Here is a 24,777-nt window from a genome sequence, read left to right on the forward strand (position 1 = left end):
CAAAGTCTCTCAGCCTTATAGGCTTGGTCCCCAGGACCTGGATCATCCTCGTATCTTTCCTATCAATTTTGTCCACATCCTTTTTGAAGGAACAACGGAGAGGGTTTTTTTTTTAAAAAAAAGAACAACAAAGTATTTTTTTAAAAAACAACCTTCTGGAAGGTCACCAGCAATGAGCCCAGCCTGGATTTGTTAGTGGATGCCTTTGGTCAATAACCTGGTCCAGATATCTTGGTTTCTGTGTCCAGGTAGATCTGCATCTCCCATTCTGACAGCTGTCACACAGCCTCCTGGTTGGGCTGGATGATGCTTTTGCACTTCTGGAGGAAACTCCATACATTCTCTAAGTCAAGCCTGCAGAGATGTATCAGATAGGCCAAAGACTTTGTGCCACATCTACTAATGGCCAAGGGAGAGAAAACCAAGACTGCAGCTTGTTGCAGTCAATGGAGTGACACAGCTGGAGAGTTGAGAGTGGAGCCTGGGAAGGGCAGGAGTGGGAAAGGATGCTCAGCAGGGTACAATGTCATAGAGTGCATCTTCCATAGCGTTGTACAACAGCTGGCTGTAGGGAGAGCCAGCTTGGTGTCGTGGTTAAGAGCAGTGGCTTCTAATCTGGTGAGCCGGGTTTGATTCCCTGCTCTTCAACATGCAGCTAGCTGGGTGACGTTGGCTGAGTCACAGCCCTGATAGTACTGCTCTCACACAGCAGTAACATCAGGGCTCTATCAGCCCCACATGTCTCACAGGGTGCCTGTTGTGTGGAGAGGAAGGGAAGCCACTTGGAGACTCCTTTGGGCACTGAAAAGGGGGTGGGGGTATAAAAACCAACCTTCTTCCTGGAATCATAGAATAGAATCACAGAATAAAAGAGTTGGAAGAGACCTCCTGCGTAATCTTGTCCATCCCCTTGCACTAGGCAGGACACTCCCAACCCTATTGCTCATACACTCTAACCTGCCGCCCCCTTGAACCTTCACAGAATCAGCCTCTCCATCAGATAGCTATCCAGCCTCTGCTTAAAAATCTCCAAAGATGGAGAACCCACCACCTCCCAAGGAAGCCTGTTCCACCGAGGAACTGCTCTAACTGTCAGGAACTTCTTCCAGATGTTGAGATGGAATTTAGAATCATAGAATCCTAGAGTTGGAAGGGACCTCTTGGGTCATCCAGTCCAACCCCCTGCACTATGCAGGACACTCCCAACCCTATCGCTCACCCACTGTCACCTGCTACCCCCTTGATCCTTCACAGAATCAGCCTCTCCGTCAGATGGCTCTCCAGCCTCTGTTCAGACATTTTCAAAGATGGTGAACCCACCATCTCCCAAGAAGGTCTGCTCCTCTGAGAAACCACACCTCTTCCACCTCCTCCTCCTCCTCCTCCTCCTCCTCACAGGGAGGTTGGCAACTTCTAATTGGCCAGACTGTCTACTTCAGCACATCTCCTCTTCTCATATATTCCAGAGCAGAGTTCTTGAGTAAGCAGAACAATGCAACAGTTTGCATTTATTATTAAGGCGAGTCCTTAAAACATTTAACAGCAGCAGCAATATAACACATCTTTAAAAAAAATAAACACTGAACAGTGAGCATTTTTGGCAGTGCTTACACTGGCATTTTAATGAGCTGGCCTCTTGCAGCATTTCAGTGCCTGCAAAATGAGGATTGCAAACATTTCCCATTCCTTCCTATAAGGGCAACAGCGGACAACTAAGTGATTTCTCAGTCTGCCTGAGGAGGGGACCGTCCCTCTGTGGGAAGTTTCAGAGCCTTTTCTGGGAGATATTTGCTAAAAGACCTGTCCTTCTTTGGAATAAACAAACAAACAACCAACCAAACAAATAAATAAATAAATTTAAATCATTAAGGATGCAAGGGAAGGGACGTTGCATTGGGCCAAAGGCTCATCCGGTCCAACACTCTGTGTCAAGCAGTGGCCAAAACACCGGCCCCATCAGGAGGTCCACCAGCAGGGCCAGAACTCCAGAATCCCTCCCACTGTGGCCACCCCAGATAATACAGAACATCACTGCCCAAGACATAAGAACATGAGAGAAGCCATGCTTGATCAGGCCAATGGTCCATCCAGTTCAACCCAGGGGCCATCAGGAGGTCCACCAGCGGGCCAGAACTCCAGAAACCCTCCCACTGTTGCCTTCCAAGCATCCCTCTTCAACTGGGGTGCCCAAAACTAAACACAGTACTCCAAGTGAGGTCAAACCAGAGCAGACTAAAGCGGTAGTCTGGACATGATATTCTGCTTGATACAGCCCAAAATACCATTTGCCTTTTTAGCCACCAAGTTACACTGCTGACTCATGTTCAATGTATGGTCTACTAAGACTCCTAGATCCTTTTCGCACATGCTACTGCCAAGACAAGTCTCCCCCATCCTATATTGGTGTCTATGGTTTTTCCTACCTAAATGCAGAACTTTACATTTTATTGAATTTCATTTTATTCAGTTTAGACCGGTTCTCGAGCCTGAGCTTGCTTCAGTTGAGATAGAATGGCAGGGTCACCTAGAAGGTTTCCCCGAGTGGAGATTTGAACCTGGGACTCCATTAGATTTCACATTATACTTCTCATTCATGCAATCATATAACTCCTTCAGACCCAAGGGCCAGGTTCAGAGTCAAGGGCAGGGTTTCTCAACCAGGGTTTCGTGAAGCCCTGGGGTTCCTTGATGGCCCCGGAAGGGTTTCCTAAGCTCCTGGGAGTGAATTAATGTTTCATAACATTGCACAGGTGGGCGTATCCACAGCTGTGCTTCCCGACCGTCTTCTGCACGATCACACCACTTCTGGCGGTTTTTCAAAGCCTGAAGAATGTTTTGGGGGGTTTCTCAATGGGAAAGATGTTGAGAAGGGCTGGTCTAGGGTGATGTTCATAAATTCAAGAGGTGGATCCAATTTATTTAAATCCAACCAAACAGCAACTGAGAAACGCACTCCCCAAGATACAAGTGCTGGCTCAATAATTGTCTCGGAGCAGAGGGCCACTCAAAACCCTCTTCACAGGAAATACCGGCGGTGCTTGAGAGTTATTCCCGAAACCAAGGCTGGAGCAGAGTCCCAGCTGTCTTGTGACGGCAGGAACTTTTCCTGCAAAGATGCTGGAACAAGTCCTCAAGCTTTCTCCTTACCCTGGGAGCAGTTCTCCTGCCAACTCTTCAGAAGAGTCCAGAGCTATGAGCAACTCCCACTCCTTTGGTCTTCCCATGGAAGATGGTTTAAGTCATCCAAAAAGGGACCATCTGTTCTTTTTTCTTTGTCTTTTCCGGGGCTGAAAACGTCCAGGACCAGCCTTGTTCTTCAGAGAGCACGGCCTTCCGTGGCTCTCAATCCGCTCCCTTCTGTGGCTTGCAGCTAGCCTGGTCTTGCTTTTCCTGCCACAGGGACTTTGCTAAATGGGCCAATTGATACAAACCTATGTATGCATCAGCTGTCTGCTAGTCGGGTCTGGTATCAGGAATGGCAGTCCCCAGGTGGGAGCTGAGAATCACCTGGTTTTACAGCTCATCTCCAGGCTATGATCAGTCTCCCTGGAGAAAATGACTGCTTTGGGGATTCCATAGCATTATACTCCTCTGAGGTTCCTTCCTGCCCCAAATCCCACCCACCCCCATCTCCACCCCCAAAGTCTCCAGGTATTTCCTGGCAACCCCATCTGGCATCCATCTAGGCTGCACGTAGAGGACTGAAGAATCAAACCCAGATCTCCAAATTAGAGGCTGCCATTCTTAACCACGACACCCCACTGGCTCTCCCTACGTCACATCCTGTGAAGTAAATGGGGCTGGGAGAGCTCTGAGAGAGCTGTGACCGCCCAAGGTCACCCAGCTGGCTGCATGTGGAGGAGCAGGAGAATCAATCCCGGCTCTCCAGATTAGAGCCCGCCAACCATACACCACGCTGGCTTCTTTCACTTGGGGGGGACTTTTAAGCAGCCAAAATTGATAACAAAACCTCACATCCATTTTTCCCGTTGGTGGATCCGAGCCGCTGGAGCGCTCTGACCAGCGTTGCTCGGAGCAGAAAGGTGAGCCTTGTATTTACAAGTGAGCGTTGAGAGGACAAAGTTACTGAACTGCTCAGTCGATCTCTGACAAGCAGCCCGTATTTTAAGCGCTAAATGAACAAGGGGACCGGAAGCGGAGCCCTTCCTCCCCGCCCTGCTAGGCCGAGGCCAGCAAACTTGGGTTCTGAATGCCTCGTTGGTTTTAAGAGGCGAATGAACGGACATGGTGGGGCTCTCTTCCGCAGACAATTAGAGTTTTCCCGAGGCCGGGGTGCATCCGTGCGTCTCCGCTTGCTTGACTTCCCGGCGCTCGACCAAGCTGATGCCACATCCTGAGTGTCTCCATGCATTTAGACACGATGGATTTGTTCTAGCGGCAAAAAGCATTAATCGCTTCCCGAGAAAAAGCTGACTTTCCGCTGGAAGGACTTCGGTCCCCCGCTGGTGAAGGAGAGCCCCAGGGCCCGGCCGTGGCAGATGGGGAACCAAAGGCCTGGAAGAGTCAGAGCTCAAGCGTTTTGAGGGTGGGAATGACGTCTGCTGTTTCCCAAGTCAGTGGCTTCCTTGTGGTGTGCCGGGAGGTCAGCGCTGAGCATTTGCGCACCCTGAAAAATGCCTCGGAGGAAGAGCGAGATGGGTCGCCGTGTTAGTCTGTCTGGAGCAGGAGAAAAGAGCCAGACTCCAGGAGCACCTGAAAGACTAACCAAATTTGTGGCAGGGGAGGAGCTTTGTTGACTCATGGCTCACTTCCAGGATGGGTCGCCCTGTTAGTCTGTCTGGACAGGAGAAAAGAGCCAGACTCCAGGAGCACCTGAAAGACTAACCAAATTTGTGGCAGGGGAGGAGCTTTGTTGACTCATGGCTCACTTCCAGGATGGGTCGCCCTGTTAGTCTGTCTGTAGCAGGAGAAAAGAGCCAGACTCCAGGAGCACGTGAAAGACTAACCAAATTTGTGGCAGGGGAGGAGCTTTGTTGACTCATGGCTCACTTCCAGGATGGGTCGCCCTGTTAGTCTGTCTGTAGCAGGAGAAAAGAGCCAGACTCCAGGAGCACCTGAAAGACTAACCAAATTTGTGGCAGGGGAGGAGCTTTGTTGACTCATGGCTCACTTCCAGGATGGATCGCCCTGTTAGTCTGTCTGTAGCAGGAGAATAGGACAAGAGTCCAGGAGCACCTGAAAGACTAACCAAATTTGTGGCAGGGGAGGAGCTTTGTTGACTCATGGCTCACTTCCAGGATGGGTCGCCCTGTTAGTCTGTCTGTAGCAGGAGAAAAGAGCCAGACTCCAGGAGCACCTGAAAGACTAACCAAATTTGTGGCAGGGGAGGAGCTTTGTTGACTCATGGCTCACTTCCAGGATGGGTCGCCCTGTTAGTCTGTCTGTAGCAGGAGAATAGGACAAGAGTCCAGGAGCACCTGAAAGACTAACCAAATTTGTGGCAGGGGAGGAGCTTTGTTGACTCATGGCTCACTTCCAGGATGGGTCGCCCTGTTAGTCTGTCTGTAGCAGGAGAAAAGAGCCAGACTCCAGGAGCACGTGAAAGACTAACCAAATTTGTGGCAGGGGAGGAGCTTTGTTGACTCATGGCTCACTTCCAGGATGGGTCGCCGTGTTAGTCTGTCTGGAGCAGGAGAAAAGAGCCAGACTCCAGGAGCACCTGAAAGACTAACCAAATTTGTGGCAGGGGAGGAGCTTTGTTGACTCATGGCTCACTTCCAGGATGGGTCGCCCTGTTAGTCTGTCTGTAGCAGGAGAAAAGAGCCAGACTCCAGGAGCACCTGAAAGACTAACCAAATTTGTGGCAGGGGAGGAGCTTTGTTGACTCATGGCTCACTTCCAGGATGGGTCGCCCTGTTAGTCTGTCTGTAGCAGGAGAATAGGACAAGAGTCCAGGAGCACCTGAAAGACTAACCAAATTTGTGGCAGGGGAGGAGCTTTGTTGACTCATGGCTCACTTCCAGGATGGGTCGCCGTGTTAGTCTGTCTGTAGCAGGAGAAAAGAGCCAGAGTCCAGGAGCACCTGAAAGACTAACCAAATTTCATAGAATCACAGAATCCTAGAGATGGAAGGGACCTCCTGGGTCATCTATTCCAACCCACTGCACTATGCAGGACACTCACAATCCTATCGGTCATCTACTGTAACCTGCCTGATTTGTGGTAGGGGAGTTGCTTTGGTGACTCACAGTTCGTTTCCAGGATGCTTCGCCCTGTTAGTCAGTTTGTAGCAGGAGAATAGAGCCAGAGTCCAGGAGCCACTGAAAAACCAGAAAGATTTGTGGCAGGGGAGGAGCTTTTGTAAGTCACGGCTCGCTTTGACGTTATCTGAACCAGCATCAGAAGCAGTGAGCCGTGACTCATGAAAGCTCACCCCCAGCCACAAATTTTGTCTGAATTCCAAATGGGGTTGCTAGACCTCCTAGTGGAAGAGGGGTCCCCCATCACCAGAGCCTTCCCCCAAGCCATCGGCTGAGCGACCCCCCCCCCCGTGAGCTAGATGGGGCTGACAGCGCTCTGAGAAGACTGCTCTGTGAGAACAGCTCTAAGAGAACTGTGACTGGCCCAAGGTCACCCAGCCGGCCGCATGTGGAAGAGTAGGGAATCAAACCTGGCTTTGCAGAGGAGAGGTAGCTGGGGTTTGTTTGTTTTATTTAATTTTTAATTTATATACCACGTTAAAAGAGTAAAACCCATTAAACCCATAATTCCCTTAGTAATAGTACACAATAGTACATAAAAGTTTATGGTTTAAGGTTATGTTCTGTTGTTTTTATTATATTTAATATTTTTTGTAAGCCGCCACGGGCTAGCCAGTCTAGGGGCGGCGGCATAGAACTAATAAAATAAAATATCACCCATTTTTTTAAAGATATATAATATTCATTAACTGTCACCTATTCAGTAAACCATTCCAGGACTGTCAAGACACCCTAAGGATAGGGTGCTCTAGAGTCTGCTAAGGGATTCCTGCTGTGGAGCACACATGGATGTCCTCTGGGGTTCCTACATGTTGTTGTTGTTAGGTGCAAAGTTGTGTCCGACCCATCGCGACCCCATGGACAATGATCCTCCAGGCCTTCCTGTCCTCTACCATTCCCCGGAGTCCATTTAAGTTTGCACCTACTGCTTCAGTGACTCCATCCAGCCACCTCATTCTCTGTCGTCCCCTTCTTCTTTTGCCCTCGATCGCTCCCAGCATTAGGCTCTTCTCCAGGGAGTCCTTCCTTCTCATGAGGTGGCCAAAGTATTTGAGTTTCATCTTCAGGATCTGGCCTTCTAAGGAGCAGTCAGGGCTGATCTCCTCTAGGACTGACCGGTTTGTTCACCTTGCAGTCCAAGGGACTCACAGGAGTCTTCTCCAGCACCAGAGTTCCTATATCTTACTCGAGTAATATTGGGACCGCAGTAATATCTATCACACCACCAAGGGTTCCTCTGCTTGCTCATCATCCAGTGTGATAGATTCAAATGAGCAGCCGTGTTGGTCTGAAGTAGCACAATAAAATCAGAGTCCAGTAGCATCTGGATCTTTGTTGATCCAGTGTGATATTCGCCTTCCAACTCTATGATTCTAATATTCTACAATTCATTGGCCCGGCATACATGGCATGGTACGCAGGATCGTGGCCCAGGGATTTTCCTTTTGTTCGAAGGAGGGTAGAAAAGTTTGCGTATTCAAAATTATGTATTTCGGTGATTCTACATTTGGGAAGCTCAGAAAGACCCGAGACGTCAGCGAGAGTCACAAGCTGTCACGTCTGATACAAAGATGAGCAGGGGTGGGTGGGGGTGGGGGAGGAATATAAAAAGCTTTAATCTGATGGCTATGCAGATTAATGACCTAAATGTCTTGACTGACGGACCATCTGCCATTGGAAGTTCGAAACAGCTGACTAAGCTGAGATATTTTCAGGCGAATGAAGCAGCCGGCCCTGGTCTGAGGACCTGTTCCGAGCGAGGGGTGGCCCTTCTTTGCGTGAGAGGGTCTGACCCGGAGCCGTGAAGAGAGAGTCCGCTTGCTGCAGGGGTTAAAGGGCTGGACTTGGATTTGACAGGCCTGAGTTCGAATCCCTGCTTGTGCCACAGAAGCTTGCTGGGTGGCCTCGGGACAGTCACAAACTCTCACCTCACAGGGTTGTTGTTCCGAGGAGTTAAAAAAAAGGGAAGGTGGGAAGAAGTGTGCTGCAAGCTGCTTTGGATCCCCACTGGGAAGAACAGGGGAAAGCAAGGTATAAATCTTATATTGCAAAATGAATAAAAAACAAAAGCCGAAGAATACTCTTTTTGTTTGACCTGCAGCGTTTAGAAAATTTCCTGCCATTGTTCTCCTAAATGACAGATAGAATAGGTTCTCTCTCTCTCTCTCCCTGTTTCTCTCTCTGTCATCTATCACTTCTCTGTCTATATGTCTAGTCTATGACTGACCTATCTGGCTGGCTGGCTGGCTGTCCATGTGTCCATCCAACCATCTATCACTTGTCTTTGTGTCTATGTCTGACCTTCTGTCTGTCTGTCTGTGTCTCTGTCTCCCCATCTGTCTTCCCGTCTGTCTGCCCCTTCTTCTAAGGAGCTTGAGTGAGTGAACATGGCTTTTCCTTTCCAATTTTCTCTTTACAACAGCCCTGTGAGGCAGAGGTGAATTAGAGAGAGAGAATGCTTGGCCAAAGGTGAGAATTTGAACTCAGGGCGCCCAGATCCTCACCTGACCTTTTAGCCACTGCACTCACACTGCCTTTCCCTTCTAGAGAACTCTTCTGAGCCCGTGCAATCTGCCATGTAAAGAAGATGCTCCACAGGAGGTCAAATTTGAACTCTAGCCACACTGCTGCTTTTAGCAGTCTAATGGAGATCTGGCAAGTTTGCTGCAATGGCTTCTCTAAGGCTTTGGGCATCCCATGGGAAGTTCTGGGAATTAAAGGGGCCAAATTTCTAAATTATAACCTTGCTCAGGTGTGCCAGTCTCTGGAAAACCTGGAATGTAAAACAGAATCCAGGCCGGGCACAGCATGCCGCTCCCTCAGACAAGTCTCTGATCTTCAGTATGGTAGTTTTTGCCCATTATATTCAATTATTATAAAATTATCCCAGAACTTCACAATGCTTCTTTCCCTTTATGGCCAATACCAGAGAGTCCACCCTCCGAAGCAGCCATTTTTCTCCAGGGAGAGCAATTATTATAGAAGAAGAGTTGGTTCTTATATGCCACTTTTCTTTCCCAGAAGGAGTCTCAAAGTGGCTTACAGTCGCCTTCCCTTTCCTCTCCCTACAACAGACACCCTGTGAGGGAGGTGAAGCTGAAAGAGCCCGGATATTACTGAAGAAGAAGAAGAGTTGGTTTTCATATACTGCTTTTCTCTACCCAAAGGAGTCTCAAAGTGGCTTACATTCGCCTTCCCTTTCCTCTCCCCACAACAGACACCCTGTGGGGTGGGTGAGGCTGAGAGAGCCCTGATATTACTGCTCGGTCAGAACAGCTTTATCAGTGCTGTAGTGAGCCCATGGTCACCCAGCTGGCTGCCTGTGGAGGGGTGGGGATTCAAACCCAGAATGCCAGATGAGAAATCTGCGCTCCTAACCACTATCCCAAACTGGCTCTCGTGAAAGATAGTGAAAATAGTGAAAGATCTCCAGGTAGGGTTGGCCCTACCTCGAAATCAGTTATCACTCCAGATCTTCAGGCCCCACCTGGAGGCTGGCAACCCTCCCCTACAGGCTTGTTGGTTCTCTCTGTTTCTCATAGGGCAGGCTGGTAGGATTTAGGGCTGTAAGAAAAAGCTTACGGCTATTTCGGCAAAATCCAGCTAGCGTTTGTTGATCAAAGGAAACTGATGGAGCGTTTTAGTGTCCACCTTGGGATGTTTCAGCGTAGCCTACTTCAAGGCTGGATCTCAGAATGATTTTGCGTACAGGAAGATTGCAGGTCCCTCCAGGGGCCAGGCCTTCTTTCTAAGGCCTTGGACATAAATGTCAAGTCTGTATAGGCTCCGGGATGAAAGCAGGGAAGAATTTGTGGAAGGAGCAAGGAAGACAAAAGAGAATTGCCACTGAGCATCAACTAAAAGCAGAAGCGTAAGAGAATCTAGAAGGCCCTGCTGAGATGAAACGTCTTTCTTTAGAAAGAGGATCAAAAGCTGGAAATTGGTGGGTAGATGTCCAGCTGGGCCCTGCGGATCTTACACAATTATAGCTGATCTTTCAATGACAGAGATGATGATGATGATGATGATGATGATGATATAATAATAATAATAATAATAATAATAATAATAATAATAATAATAATAATAATAATAATAATAGTAATAGTAATAATAATAGAAAATAGTATTTATAGTCTGCCCTTCCCCTGGGGGGTTCTGGGCAGGTAACAACATATTTCAAACAATACAATAATTCAACACAACATAACTTTAAAAACCATAAGAGATCCCTTAATTCAGCCTTTCTCAACGGCCACCATAGAGAAACCCCTGAAACATCTTTCAGGCTTCGAGAAACGCCAAAAGTGACATGATCATACAGAATAAGGGGCCAAGGGACCAAGCCCTATGAAGATAGGTTGAGGGACTTGGGAATGCTCAGCCTGGAGAAAAGGAGGTTGAGAGGGGACATGATAGCCCTCTTTAAGTATTTGAAAGGTTGTCACTTGGAGGAGGGCAGGATGCTGTTTCTGTTGGCTGCAGAGGAGAGGACACGCAGTAATGGGTTTAAACTTCAAGTACAACGATGTAGGCAAGATATCAGAGAAACATTTTTCACAGTCAGAGTAGTTCAGCAGTGGAACAGGCTGCCTAAGGAGGGTGAGCTCCCCCTCACTGGCAGTCTTCAAGCAAAGGCTGGATACACACTTTTCTTGGATGCTTTAGGATGCTCTGGGCTGATCCTCCGTTGAGCAGGGGGTTGGACTAGATGGCCTGTGTGGCCCCTTCCAACTCTGTGATTCTATGATTCTAATATGGTTGGGAAGCTGAGATGTGGACATACTCACCTGGGGGGGGGGGCTGCCCCTTCCCACCCCCTGCAGGCCCATTATTGGCCATTTGGGGGGGGGCAGGTCAACATGACCATATATGGTTGAATCAACCGATAAATATATAACAAATTTGAAAAATGTATTAAAAATGAATGAACTCCCACCCATTTGGGAAACTTTCCACCAACCAATTCTGAGTCCAGGGGCACCTTTAAGACCAACCAAGTTTTATTCAAGGTATTCAAAGTACGACAGCTCGAATAAAACTTGGTTGGTCTTAAAGGTGCCCCTGGACTCAGAATTTGTTCCTGCTTCAGACCAACGCAGCTACCCATCTGCCCCTCTCTACTCCACACGCTGAGGTAAATTTTCCCTCCAAAATTTTCCCTCTCCGTCCTCCCCAGTCGCTATTCGATCTCTTGGGCTTTCTTCAGCCCTGGGAGCCACTGGGAAAGTTCAGAGCTGTCGTCTCTTTGTAAATCCTTTGGACTGGACCAGGGGTGGTCAAACTGTGGCCCTCCAGATGTCCATGGACTACAATTCCCAGGAGCCCCTGCCAGCATTTGCTGGCAGGGGCTCCTGGGAATTGTAGTCCATGGACATCTGGAGGGCCGCAGTTTGACTACCCCTGGACTGGACAATCAGTTTCTTTTCTTTACAAAATGGAGAGGGTTCAGAGGATGATCCGGGGACTGAAGGCCAAGCCCTGTGAGGAAAGGCTGAGGGACTTGGGGATATTCAGCCTGGAGAAGAGGAGGTGGAGAGGGGACAGGATGGCTCTCTTGAAGAATTTGAAAGGTTGTCACTTGGAGGAAGGCAGGGAGAAGATTCTGTTGGCCACAGAAGAGAGGACTTGAATAGCTTTGAACTCCATGTCAAAAAGTACTGGCTAGCTGTTGGGTGTGTGTGTGTGGGGGGGAAATTCATAGTTTGAGCATAAACTAAACATGAGCAGGCAGTGTGATGCAGCGGTGAAAAAGGCGAATGCCATTTTGGGCTGTATCAACAGAGGCATCACATCAAAGTCACAAGATGTCATGGTCCCATTGTATACGGCACTGGTCAGACCACACCTGGAGTACTGTGTGCAGTTCTGGAGGCCTCACTTCAAGAAGGACGTTGATGAAATTGAAAGGGTAGAGAGGAGAGCGACGAAGATGATCTGGGGCCAAGGGACCAAGCCCTATGAAGATAGGTTGAGGGACTTGGGAATGTTCAGCCTGGAGAAAAGGAGGTTGAGAGGGGACATGATAGCTCTTTTTGAAAGTATTTGAAAAGTCGTCACTTACAGGAGGGCAGGATGCTGTTTCTGTTGGCTGCAGAGGAAAGGACACACAGTAATGGGTTTAAACTTCAAGTACAACAATATAGGCTAGATATGAGGAAAAAAATTTTCACAGTCAGAGTAGTTCAGCAGTGGAATAGGCTGCCTAAGGAGGTGGTGAGCTCCCCCTCACTGGCAGTCTTCAAGCAAAGGTTGGATACACACTTTTCTTGGATGCTTTAGGATGTTTTGTGCTGATCCTGTGTTGAGCAGGGGGTTGGACTAGATGGCCTGTATGGCCCCTTCCATCATATTCTATGATTCTATGTTTTCAGTCAGATGAATATCCAGCCTCTGCTTAAAAACTAATAAGGAAGGAGAACCCACCACCTCCTGAGCAAGCCTGTTCCACTGAGGAACCTTTATAACTGTCAGGAACTTCTTCCGGATGTTTAGCTGAAAATTCTTTTGAATTCCCTTCCAAAAGCTTTTGACCAAACCAAATGCTTGAACTGACTCTGCAGTTTTCAGATCCGAGGATGGGTTCACTTGTGAATAAGCTACTGATTAATGAAGACAGCGCAGAGAAGAAAATGAAAAGGCAGTTCTCACAAGGGGGGGGGGAGTGTGCAATGGAGTTCCACAAAGGTGTGTCCTGCGACATTTGAAGTGGTCCCTTCATGAGCTGGAATTAAGGCTGGACAGCCCCTGGCCCCACTTTCTGATGATGCCCAAATGGTGAGGATGGGGAGAGACAAGGCAGAGTATTTTCTTGACTGGGCAAAGCATGTTGGAAGCTGTTTTACTGCATGTTTGTGTTTGTGTGTGTGTGTTTATGTGTGTGTGTGTATGTTTGTTGGTTAACATCCCATTGTTACCTACCCTGGGCTTGTGAAAAAAGATGGGATACAAAACCTGAATGTGCAAGAGACCTTGTTGTGTTGTGGGGAAGATAATGGAGCAGATATTAAAGGGAGCGATCTGCAAACATCTGGAGGACAATTTGGTGATCCAAGAAAGTCAGCATGGATTTGTCTCCAACAGGTCCTGCCAGACCAACCTAGTTTCCTTTTTTGACCAAGTAACAGGTTTGCTGGGTCGGGGAAATTGAGTTGATGTCGTTTACTTGGATTTTAGTAAAGCTTTTGACAAGGTTCCCCATGATGTTGGATGCACACTTTTTTTTTTTTTGATGTTGGATACACAAGGTTGGATACACACTTTTCTTGGATGCTTTAGGATGCTTAGGGCTAATCCTGCGTTGAGCAGGGGGTTGGACCAGATGGCCTGAATGGCCCCTTCCAACTCTATGATTCTATGATTCTATGATTCTAAGAAATATTACCAGGAAGGAGGGCATGGGTAGTTCAGCAGTTTGAGTGTCAGTAGATGCTAGGGCAGGGGTTACCAACATGGCATATGTGGGCACCATGGTGGCCATCATCACCTTTTTTTGTCCCTGCCACATGTTTTTAGGGCCAAGTAGTGCTTTGGATTGTCTATTGGAGCAAGGCTTCCGATCGACTCTCAGAGATTTGGGTAGCTGTGCAGATTAAACAAAAAACAAAAAAAACCATTGTTGCCACCACAGCACAAGGATCTGTACCCGGGGTGGCCAAACCTGGCAGGGGCTCATGGGAATTGTAGTCTGTGGACATCTGGAGAGCCACCGTTTGGCCACCCCTGACTGCGGCAGCCATTTTGGGGCTGGCTCCACCTCCTGCGGCAGCCATTTTGTGGCAGCCATGTTGTTGCGGAGCCTAGTGTGCTGTGTCAGAATTCCCAAATTGCTCGCATATTTAAAAGGGACGGGCCCCCCTGTGCTAGGAGACCTCACTTCCAATCCCCAACCTTTCCGGGAGCACCCTGGGTGATCTTTGGCCAGTAATCCTCTCTCAGCCTCCTAATTTCTGTTATGAAGGAGAAAATGATCACACCGTTCCAGGCTCTTTAGTGGAAGGGCAAAATTGGTTACCAGTACTAGAAAGATAGGTAGGACAGCGCTACTAACATGTTATCTAGGGATGCCAGCATCCAGGTAGATTACAGGTAATCTCCAGACTAAAGACATCTGTTCATAGATTCACAGAAGCATAGAGTTGGAAGGGACCTCCAGGGTCATCTAGTCCAACCCCCTGAAGAATGCAGGAAATTCACAACCACCTCCCCACCCACAGTGACCCCAATTCCATGCCCAGATATTGCCCCCCCCCCAACAGAATCCCTGGCCAGTTCCCCTGGAGAAAATAGCTGCTTTGGAGAACTGACATCCACTGACATCTCTCCCCCACTCCAAAACCCACCGCACCCCAAAAGTCTCCAGGTATTCCCCAACCCAGAACTGGCAGTCCTATGTTAGCAAGTTATATCTGCTTTCAAGGTGGGGGGGAGGGGGAGTGTTGGAAGCATGAGAAATTTCAATCATTTAAAATTAAGAGGCATTTTGTGCACCGTCAAGACAGGCCACACCAGGTTACCATGAATGTCTTTGGGATTTAGGGCCACCTTCACTGGCCAGATGCTGCTTTTTACCTCACCGTTTTCCGATCGTGCGACCCACCTTTACGACTGCGTGTGTGTTGTATGCCGTAGAACATGGGTAGTCAGACTGCGGCCCTCCAGATGTCCATGGACTGCAATTCCCAGGAGCCCCTGCCAGCGAACGCTGGCTGGGGCTCCTGGGAATTGTAGTCCACGGACATCTGGAGGGCCGCAGTTTGACTACCCCTGCCGTAGAACCTTCCGCTGTATTGTCCTCCTATCACCTGATCCTGCTTTAGTGTCTGTGGGATAGTGTCTGTTTGCGGGGGATTTTGTTTTTTTTGTGGGGGGGGTGCCTCGTTCTCTAATTTTGTTCATTGTGTTTTTTTAATTAAAAGCCTCAGAAAGAAAGGTGGACTCTAAAGGTAATACATCAATGTATGACTAGCAATATTGTGTTGGGGGAGGTGAAAACAAGAGGGGAACATGCCGTGTTCTTCGGGGGTCCTTCTTTCCGGAGCGAAACCAAATCCCTCTGAGTAGTAGAAGTTTCAGGGGCAGCATTAGGGTCACCAGCCTCCAGGGACTATCACTCACAAAAAACGGGGTCCACGGTAAATGGAAAATCCCAGGAAAAAAGAGAGTTGTGCAGTTGTGACTCTGAAACTATAGGAAATAATCCTTCCCAAAGTGCAAAAATAGATTTATACAGTATCGTAGACAGTCTAAGACCATTTATGCACTGGAGGTTTCATGCCGGGCTGCAGGCTGGAGTTTTAGTCATGGCAGGTTGCCCCACCTCTCCCTGCACCCACACAAGGGAGCATTTGGCCCGTAGCACATTATCCACCCCCAATTTGTTCTCCTGCGTGGGAGCTGGGGCAGTGAAGTTCCCAGTGTGTAAACGGTGATAGTGACCAAACCGTATTGTAAACGAGTGTATAATAATACACTCCCTGCCCCAAACTTCACCCCCAAAGTCTCCAGGTATTTCCCAAACCAGGGCCGGCACCCCCATCTCTCTCTCTCTCTCTCTCTCTCTCTCTCTCTCTCTCTCTCTCTCTCTCTCTCTCTCTCTCTCTCTCTCTCTCTCACACACACACACACACACACACACACTGGATAAAGATCTTTAAATGCACTTTAGAAGAAGCTTTTCCTGTTTTGCTCAGGAAAATCCAGCTGAAAAAGCCCATTGAAAGTGCATTATCCAATGTGTGCGGAATAAGAAACTCTGGTTCTGTGCTTGCTTGTGCATTTTGGGCCACTGGATCTTGACTTCCACCCCATGTTTTCATTGCATTTTACGCCAGATGGCCTGTGGGGAGGAGAGAAGAGACAGGTACACGCACGTGAGCCAAACTGACAACATTCACACCTATTTTTATTTACTGGGGATCAAGTCTGGCCCTCTGAGTACAGCCTTCTTGTAATTTCAGCTGCAGCAGACCTAACACGGCTACTCTCCTGATACTTGCAATGTTGACTTAATTTCGAAATATGTGCAGGGTGCTTAGCGGAGAGAAATTGCTCCTGGGAGCAGGTGGCGCACCTGCCAATTGGGCAGGGCAGCCCAAGAAAGAGAGAGGCAGAGGTCCGTCTGACGGGAGAGCCTGCCCTTCTGGATTCCATGGGCAGCTTTGGGATTCTGACACCGGGTAGGAGGCGCCACCATAAATGGCCATTGTCCTGAAGTGGGTCACAACATGGTCACTGTGGGAGGTGGAGCCAACCACACAGAGAGGAAGCTGAAGCTCAGGGGGTCATTTTTTAAAAGCACTGGGGAAGAGGAGTCGGAGAGAGAACAAAACTGATCCTGTAGAGCGCAGGGATAATCAAACTGCGGCCCTCCAGATGTCCATGGACTACAATTCCCAGAAGCCCCTGCCAGCATTTGCTGGCAGGGGCTTCTGGGAATTGAAGTCCATGGACATCTGGAGGGCCGCAGTTTGACTACCCCTGTGTAGAGGCCTCTGGAACGTTATTTTAATCTGGACAGCCAATGGGCAATCAGAAGACCTACACGGTAGGAGCTCACCTGGCCATGCCCAATCTCTGAAAACTCTTAGTGGGGGCCTGGAAAGGTATTGGTGCCCTTGGGCACCATGTTGGGGAACCCTGCTACATAAGTCCTGCCTCTTTAAGTTCTGCGGGGATAAATCAGCACTTTCAACATTACATTTCAATTTTTGCCCACTTCTGACACGATAACTCACCCACCACTCCAGCCAGCTTGGTGTAGATATTAAGAGCATCAGCTTCTACTCTGGAAATCCGGGTTTGATTCCCCTCATCCACATGCAGCTGGCTGGGTGACCTTGGGCCAGTCGCAGTCCTGATCATGCTGTTCTGACTATGTGGCCCTGTTAGACCTCTCTCAGCCCCACCTACCTCACAGGATGTCTGTTGTGAACAGGTTAAGATCTGTGCCTCTATTCCGGAGAGCTAGACTTGATCTTCCACTCCTCCTCCACTCCTCCGCTTGGTAAACTTTGGCTAATCACAGTCCTGTTTGAGCTGTTCTCACCGAGCAGTTCTTCCAGAGCTCTCTCAGCCCCACCTACCTGTCTGTTGTGGGTAGAGGAAGGGATGGTGAATGTAAGCTGCTTTGAGAGACCATCGGGGAGTAGAAAGCAGGGTATAAAAATCGACTTCTTCCTCTTCTGGCCTATTCAAGAAAAATATCGATGCCTGGAGAAATATTAATGTTCTTTTGCCCGGTCCCCTACGAGGAAATGTGATTGGAAAACGGTTGTGCTAGAGCTATTGGCAGGTCTCTCGAGAGTCTAAGTCCCATTATAATTTCAGCTGTGAAACGCAGAGAAGAGCAACCAACACGATCAGGTGGGTTGGAGCAGCTGCCCCGAGAGGGTCGGCAAAGAACTCGGAAGACAGTTCAGCCTAGCAAAAAACCGTGGAAGAAGGAGAGACATGAAATGTCTGGCGTGGAGATGAAGAACAGGGAGCGGCTTTCCTCCCTCCCTCTCCCATCGTAGAATCATAGAATCATAGAGTTGGAAGGGACCTCCTAGGTCATCTAGTCCAACCCACTGCAGTATGTAGGATTCTCACAACCCTATTGCTACACCAGCCAGTTTGGTGAAGTGGTTAGGAGTGCGGACTTCTAATCTGGCATGCCAGGTTCGATTCTGCGCTCCCCCACATGCAACCAGCTGGGTGACCTTGGGCTCGCCACAGCACTGAGAAAGCTGTTCTGACCGAGCAGGAATATCAGGGCTCTCTCAGCCTCACCCACCTCACAGGGTGTCTGTTGTGGGGAGAGGAAGGGAAGGCGACTGTAAGCCGCTTTGAGCCTCCTTCGGGTAGGGAAAAACGGCATATAAGAACCAACTCTTCTTCTTCTTCTTCACTGTAACCTGCCACCCCCTTGAACCTTCACAGAATCTGCCTCTCCGTCAGATGGCTCTCCAGCTTCTGTTTAAGGATCTCCAAATATGGAGAACCCACCACCTCCCGAGGAAGCCTGTTCCACTGAGAAACCGCTCTAACTTTCAGGAACTTCTTCCGGATGTTGAGACAGCATTTCTTTTTAATTAATTTCATCCCATCAGTTCTGGTCTGTCCCTCCTGGGCAAGAAAGAACCACTCTGCTCCATCCTCAATATGGCACCCTTTTAAATACTTGATGATGGTTATCAGATCCCCTCTCAGTTGTATCCACTCCAGGCTGAACAGACCAAGCTCCCCCATCATACTAGATCCTGCGAGTTATCCACTGAAGCGGAAGGGAGTGTTGACAGAATCTAAATATGCAAAGGGGTTCAGCACCAGCTACTTAAAGCAGCCATTTCAAACTTTTGAGCGTGGACAAGCTCTTCTTTGGACAGTGTGTATAAACTGTGGAACTCGCTGACACAAGACGTGGTCATGGTTGACATGGTGGAAGGCTTGAAAAGAGGAGTGGACAGATTCACCCAGGACAGGGCTCTCAGTGCCTAATCTCCTGGTCAGGATGGAGAACTGTTTCCTCCTTTAGCTACGGATGGTAGCCCCTAGGTGGGGCCTGGGGATCCCCCGGAATTACAGCTCATCTCCAGACTACAGAGATCAGTTCCCCTGGAGAAAGGGGCTGCTTGGGAGGGGGGACTAAGGGATGCCAGCCTCCAGGTGGGGCCTGGGGATCCCCTGGAATGACAGCTCCTCTCCAGACTGCAGAGATCAGTTCCCCTGGAGGAAAGGGCTGCTTGGGAGGGGGGACTCAGGGATGCCAGCCTCCAGGTGGACCCTGGGGATCCTTTGGAATGACAGCTCCTCTCCAGACTGCAGAGATCAGTTCCCCTGGAGAAAAGGGCTACTTTGGAGGGTGGACTTGGGAATGCCAGCCTCCAGGTGGGGCCTGGGTATCCCCTGGAATTATAGCTCATCTTTGAGACTCCTTTGAACAGGGTATAAAAAGCAACCCTTCTTTAGTGAAAAAAAAATTGCGGGAATTACATTATCGTGATAGATGTATGTGAAAACATCAACATTAAAACTAGTTTTTAAAATTGTTTTTAACATTTTTAACTTTTTAATGTCAAATTAAAGCTCTTGATGAGATGAAACGGTTGGTTTTTAAAGTTTTGAAATCATCCGGTGATGTCATGATGCAACACGGTAGCATTACGCTTGCTGCCTGTGGCTATACAATACATGGCTCTCTAGTGAAGCATGCACCTCATGCGCAGCTTCTTGGATGCTTTCTTCCATGTCCTTTAAATTTTGCTGGCTGATAATTACCTCCGTAACATATTTCCGTTGCATATCTTAAAAGATTTCCCCTATGGCTGCTGCAAAAGATGTTTTCACATCATCATCATCATCATCATCATCATCAATAATAATAATAATTTTGTATCTGACAATATGTCCCGCTATCAGGTTTACGTGTTTCCACTGGGATTCGAAGTCCTGCCCTCATTTCCCTCGAACAGCTAGACAAGACAATTACAGTGCAAGCGGTGAAAACGACAATCTGTTGTCATAGCTGGCGTTGCGAAACGGTTCCGGCAGTTCACTCCGGCAGTGACTAAATGGCTGACTGACAACGGATTCTCCCTGCAGCGCACGGCTGGTTGTATTTATTTGTTTCTTTCCCTCTTTTCATCCACAGGCTGGACCAAGTTTGCTCGGCTGACCAGAGCCCTGACCAACAGCCGGAGTGTCCTGCAACAGCTGACGCCCATGAACAAGGCCGAGGTGGTCCATAAGCACTCCAGATTAGCTGAAGTAAGTGTGGGCAGGATTCAGTCCAGCTTCAATGAAAAACGAGAGGAGAGAATTGCAGCTGGAAGAAGAAGGATCTGCCCAAGTCTTACATGGGAAAGTCCCATCTTCTCCTTTCCTACAGGGGTAAAGAGCATTTGAGATATGAAGTGGGGCGCGAGAAGCAAGGCCACTACCTAGATAAGTTGTTTTCTCAGTTCTAAGGAGGAATGTCCTGGCCTGGATGGCCTAGCCTCATCTCATCAGATCTTGGAAGCCTAGGGATGCCAACCTCCAGGTGGGACCTAGGGTTCTCCTGGAATCACAACTGACCTCCAGTTCCCCCAGAGAAAATGCATGCTTTGAAGGGGGGATTGGATAATATTGTACATCAGGGGTAGTCAACCATCCTCCAGATGTTCATGGACTACAATTCCCATGAGCCCTGCCAGCAAACGCTGGCAGGGGCTCATGGGAATTATAGTCCATGAGCATCTGGAGAACCACAGGTTAACTGCCCTTGTACATCACAGAGGTCCCTGTCTTCCCCAGACTCAATTCCCAAATCTCCAGGGGTTTCCCAACCTGGATTTCGCAACCTTACCTCCCTGCAGGTAACTAGGTAGGATTTAGCAACCCTAAAGTTTAGATAGGCCAGCCCTGATTAGTACTTGGATGGGAGATTACCAATGAAGTCCAGGGTTGCTATAAAGGGGCAGGCAATGGCATGTGACCACTAGATGCCTTTTGCCCTGGTCGTGATGGCTTAGGTTAGACCTCCAAAGCTAAGCAATATGGTTCCTGCTTAGGGCTTGGTTGGGAGACTGCCAAGGAAGTCTATGTTTGCTACATGGAGGTAGGTCATGGCAAACTACCTCTATGTGTTTTTTGCCCTGACCATGATGGCCCAGGCCAGGGAGGGGGGTAGATGTACTGTACGGGGGCCCAAAAGGGCCTTGGCCAGGTTGAGTACCATGAAAAAGGAAGTCCATCTTCTCTCAAGGAATAAGCATTGGACCATGTTAAATTTTCTAACCAGGCCAATAAATCTAACAGTTGGACTTAGATTCATAGAGGGGCCAAATGGTGAGAAGACCTCAGTGTCCCATCTCATTTCCAATGGCATTACTAAGAGTAGAGCCGGTGTTGTGTTGTGGTTAAGAGCAGCAGCTTCTAATCTGGCGAGCTGGGTTTGATTCTTTGCTCCTCCACATGCAGCCAGCTGGGCGACCCTGGGCCAGTCATAGACCTGATAGTACTGTTCTCAACAGAGCAGTCCTGCCAGAGTTTTCTCAGCCCCACCTATCTCACAGGGTGTCTAATGGTGGGGATAGGAAGGGAAGATGACTGTAAGCCGCTTTGAGACTCCTTCGGGCAGTGAAATGCGGGGTATAAAAGCCAACTCTTCTTCTAGAACAAACTGTAAGTCCCATAACTACTTTAAGAGCCTCTTGTGGCGCAGAGTAGCAAAGCAGCAGACATGCAGTCTGAAAGCTCTGCTAATGAGGCTGGGAGTTCAATCCCAGCAGCCAGCTCAAGGTTGACTCAGCCTTCCATCCTTCTGAGGTCGGTAAAATGAGTACCCAGCTTGGGGGGTAAATGGTAATGACTGGGGAAGGCACTGGCAAACCACCCCGTATTGAGTCTGCCATGAAAACGCTGGAGGGTGTCACCCCAAGGGTCAGACATGACTCAGTGCTTGCACAGGGGATACCTTTACCTTTTAACTACTTTAAGACCAACAAAGTTTTATTCAAGATCAAGCTTTGGTGAGCAAACACATTTTGTCACATACAGAGATACAAGTGTGCAAGCCCACACTTATACATTGAATAAACTTTTGCTGGTTTTAATGGGACTCAGATTTGTTCTGCTTAGGGCTACTAGGTCCATGGGACCAGCCATCAGGGGATGGGGGCAGGAATTACCAGGAGTGGGAAGGGAAAACCAGAAAGTAAACAGAGTCTCCCTGCATCACCCGGAAATGACATAGCACATCATGGACATCAAGGGTGACACTCTGGCTTGTGGGCAAAATCTCTATGGTAATATTAGCTTCTTACCATAGAGCTTTGTCCAAAAACCAGAGTGTTGCCCTCTGACATCACCTCTGCATTTGCTTCCTGGTTCTTCCCTCCCCTTCTGAGAGCCCTAAAACAGGGAGAGAAGCTCCAAACTGGAGGGTCCCCATGCCCCAACTGCAGACCAGCAACCCTAGTTCTGCTGCTTTAGACCAATATGGCTTCCCACCTGTTACTATGCATGTAATGAAACCTAAACTTCAGATTGATATTAAAAATTTGGGGATGCAGAAATGACCCCTTTTCCTCTGAACCGGTGTTGCTCCTCACTATATGATAAACCAGGAGTGTCCAGATTGTGGCTCTCCAGATGTCTATGGACTACAATTTCCATGTGCTCCTGCCATCATTTGCTGGCAGGGGCTCATGGGAACTGTAGTCCACGTTCAACTGGAGAGCCACAGTCTGGCCACCCCTGTCGCAATAACCAAAGCCCTAACTTCTTTCAACTCTGTTACTTCAGGTTCTCCAACTGGGCTCTGACATTCTCCCACAATACAAGCAGGAAGCCCCGAAGACCCCACCACATATCATTTTACACTACTGTGCTTTTAAGACCACGTGGGACTGGGTCATCTTAATCCTCACTTTCTATACAGCCATTATGGTTCCTTACAACGTGTCGTTCAAGACCAAGCAGAACAACATTGCCTGGCTGGTTCTGGATAGCGTGGTGGATGTTATTTTCTTGGTGGACATCGTGTTGAATTTCCACACGACCTTTGTCGGGCCCGGCGGAGAAGTCATCTCAGACCCCAAACTCATCAGGATGAACTATCTGAAAACGTGGTTCGTGATAGACCTCTTGTCATGTTTACCTTATGACATCATCAATGCCTTTGAGAACGTCGATGAGGTAAGCGAGCTCGGCCTGCACGGTCCTCCTGGACGGCTTTGTTGCAGTTGCTATGCTTTCCTGTGTCCCTAATGTAGATTATGGATGAGATGATTCAAGCTTTGAACTTCTTTGTATATATTGTGCTTGTCGTTAGTCTGAGTGGGTTGGGGGAAAGGGACACAGCTCATTAGGAGAGCACCAGCTTAGAGGACCAGTCCCAGTCCCTTGTAGGTATATGTGTGTGTGTAAAATGCAGTCAACTTGCAACTGACTTTTGGTGATCCCAGCAAGTGGCTTTCAAGGTAACTAAGAAACAGATGTGGTTGGCCATGGCCTCCCTCTGCAGAGCCTTCCTTGGTGGTCTCCCTTCAAAGACTTATGGCAACTCCAGCAAAGGGATTTCAAGGCAATTGAGAAACAAAGGTGGTTGGCCATGGCCTTCCTCTTCAGAGTTTTCCTGGGTAATCTCCCATCCAAGAATTATAGCAACCCCTGCAAGGTCCTTACAAAGCAAGTGAGAAGCAGAGGTGGTTGGCCATGGCCTTCCTCTACATAGCCTTCCTTGGTGGTCTCCCTTCAAAGGCTTATGGCAACCACAGCAAGGGACTTTTCAAGGCAGTGAGAAGCAGAGGTGGTTGGCCATGGCCTTCCTGTGCAGAGCCTTCCTTTCAAATACTGATCCTGCTTGGCTTCTGAGATCTGGTAATATTGGGGTACACCGTGCCACCTTCCCTTCTCCAACAATGTGGGCCCGCGTGCATGTCTGTATAGTGCTGTCAAGCTCTGACTGACTTATGGCAGCCCCAGCAAGGGGCTTTCAGGGCAAGCCATGGTTGGCCATGGCTTTCCTTTGCAGAGCCTTCCTTGGTGGTCTCAGGTTGTTGTGAATTGTTAAGGTGCTACGGATGCCCTGAACCTACCTCTGCAGAGTCTTTCTTAGTGGTCTCCCTTCCAAGTACTGACCCTGCTTAGCTTCTGAGGTCTGATGAAGCTGGGGTAAACCATGTCATCTTCCCTTCTCCAAATATGGGAATGTGTGTGTTAAGTGTCATCAAGTGGCGACAGATTTATTATGCCCCCAGCAAGGGGCTTTCAAGGTTAGTGAGAAGCAGAGGTGGTTGGCCATGGCCTTCTTCAGCAGACCCTGCCCCGGTGGTCTCAAATCCTGCCACAAATGTTGTGAGCCTTTAAGGTGCTTTTATGGCCAGAACCTCTGGTGAGGGTGTTCTTCTTTTCTTTAACGCGTGAGCCGCTCCCCCTCTCTATTGAGACCCCTTATTTACACATTGCCTTTCGTCAAGAGTACACGCAAAGACAGTTCAGGGTTTGAGAGGCCATCTGCCAGATGCAAAGATAAACAGGATTCAAAGCCTTGATAGGACGTCAACCAGCGCAACGAGGGAACCGCGGCAGAGCTCTGCTGGACCCTTTTCATCAGCTGCTGATTGTATTAAATCGACTTTTACAATGCTAAAGATGCATGAGAGGACATTTCGGCGTGATGAACGAGGTAGACGGGGAGTAAATATTCCGAATGAAGGCTTCCCTTCCTTTTCAAATGAAGATGTGGGAGGGTTTTTTTTTTGGGGGGGGGGGGGTTGTGCCTGATTTCAGGCTGCTATCGTTTGCGCACGAAATCGTAATGTTCAGTTGGGGCCTCACTCAGTTGTGAATGAGAAGCTGGACCAGAATGTTCCTTCCCGTTTCTCCTCCAGTGTCAGTCCCGTATTCAAGTAAACCAGGGGTAGTCAACTGGTGGTCCTCCAGATGTCCATGGACTACAATTCCCATGACTCCCTGCCAGAGTTTGCTGATAGTGGCTCATGGGAATTGTAGTCCATGAACATCTGGAGGACCACAGGTTGACTACCCCTGATGTAAATCATGCAGACTCAACTCTATTAATCAGTTC

At 48.6% G+C, this 24,777-nt stretch overlaps 1 protein-coding gene across 2 annotated transcripts in view; it reads left to right on the plus strand.

Moving 5' to 3' along the window:
- Positions 1 to 24,777, plus strand: part of KCNH5 (potassium voltage-gated channel subfamily H member 5) — a 257,699-nt gene that overhangs the window by 45,155 nt on the left and 187,767 nt on the right. Inside the window, exons 5-7 of one of the 2 annotated variants that reach the window (XM_077323911.1) lie at positions 15,140 to 15,166; positions 19,855 to 19,970; positions 22,491 to 22,883. In XM_077323911.1, coding sequence (XP_077180026.1) covers positions 15,140 to 15,166; positions 19,855 to 19,970; positions 22,491 to 22,883 — 536 coding nt within the window. The remainder of the gene's footprint in view (positions 1 to 15,139; positions 15,167 to 19,854; positions 19,971 to 22,490; positions 22,884 to 24,777) is intronic. The other variant, XM_077323912.1, reaches the window with a different exon arrangement.

The sequence above is a fragment of the Paroedura picta genome, chromosome 2 (genome assembly GCF_049243985.1).
Source record: "Paroedura picta isolate Pp20150507F chromosome 2, Ppicta_v3.0, whole genome shotgun sequence".
In the NCBI taxonomy this organism is placed as follows: domain Eukaryota; kingdom Metazoa; phylum Chordata; class Lepidosauria; order Squamata; family Gekkonidae; genus Paroedura; species Paroedura picta.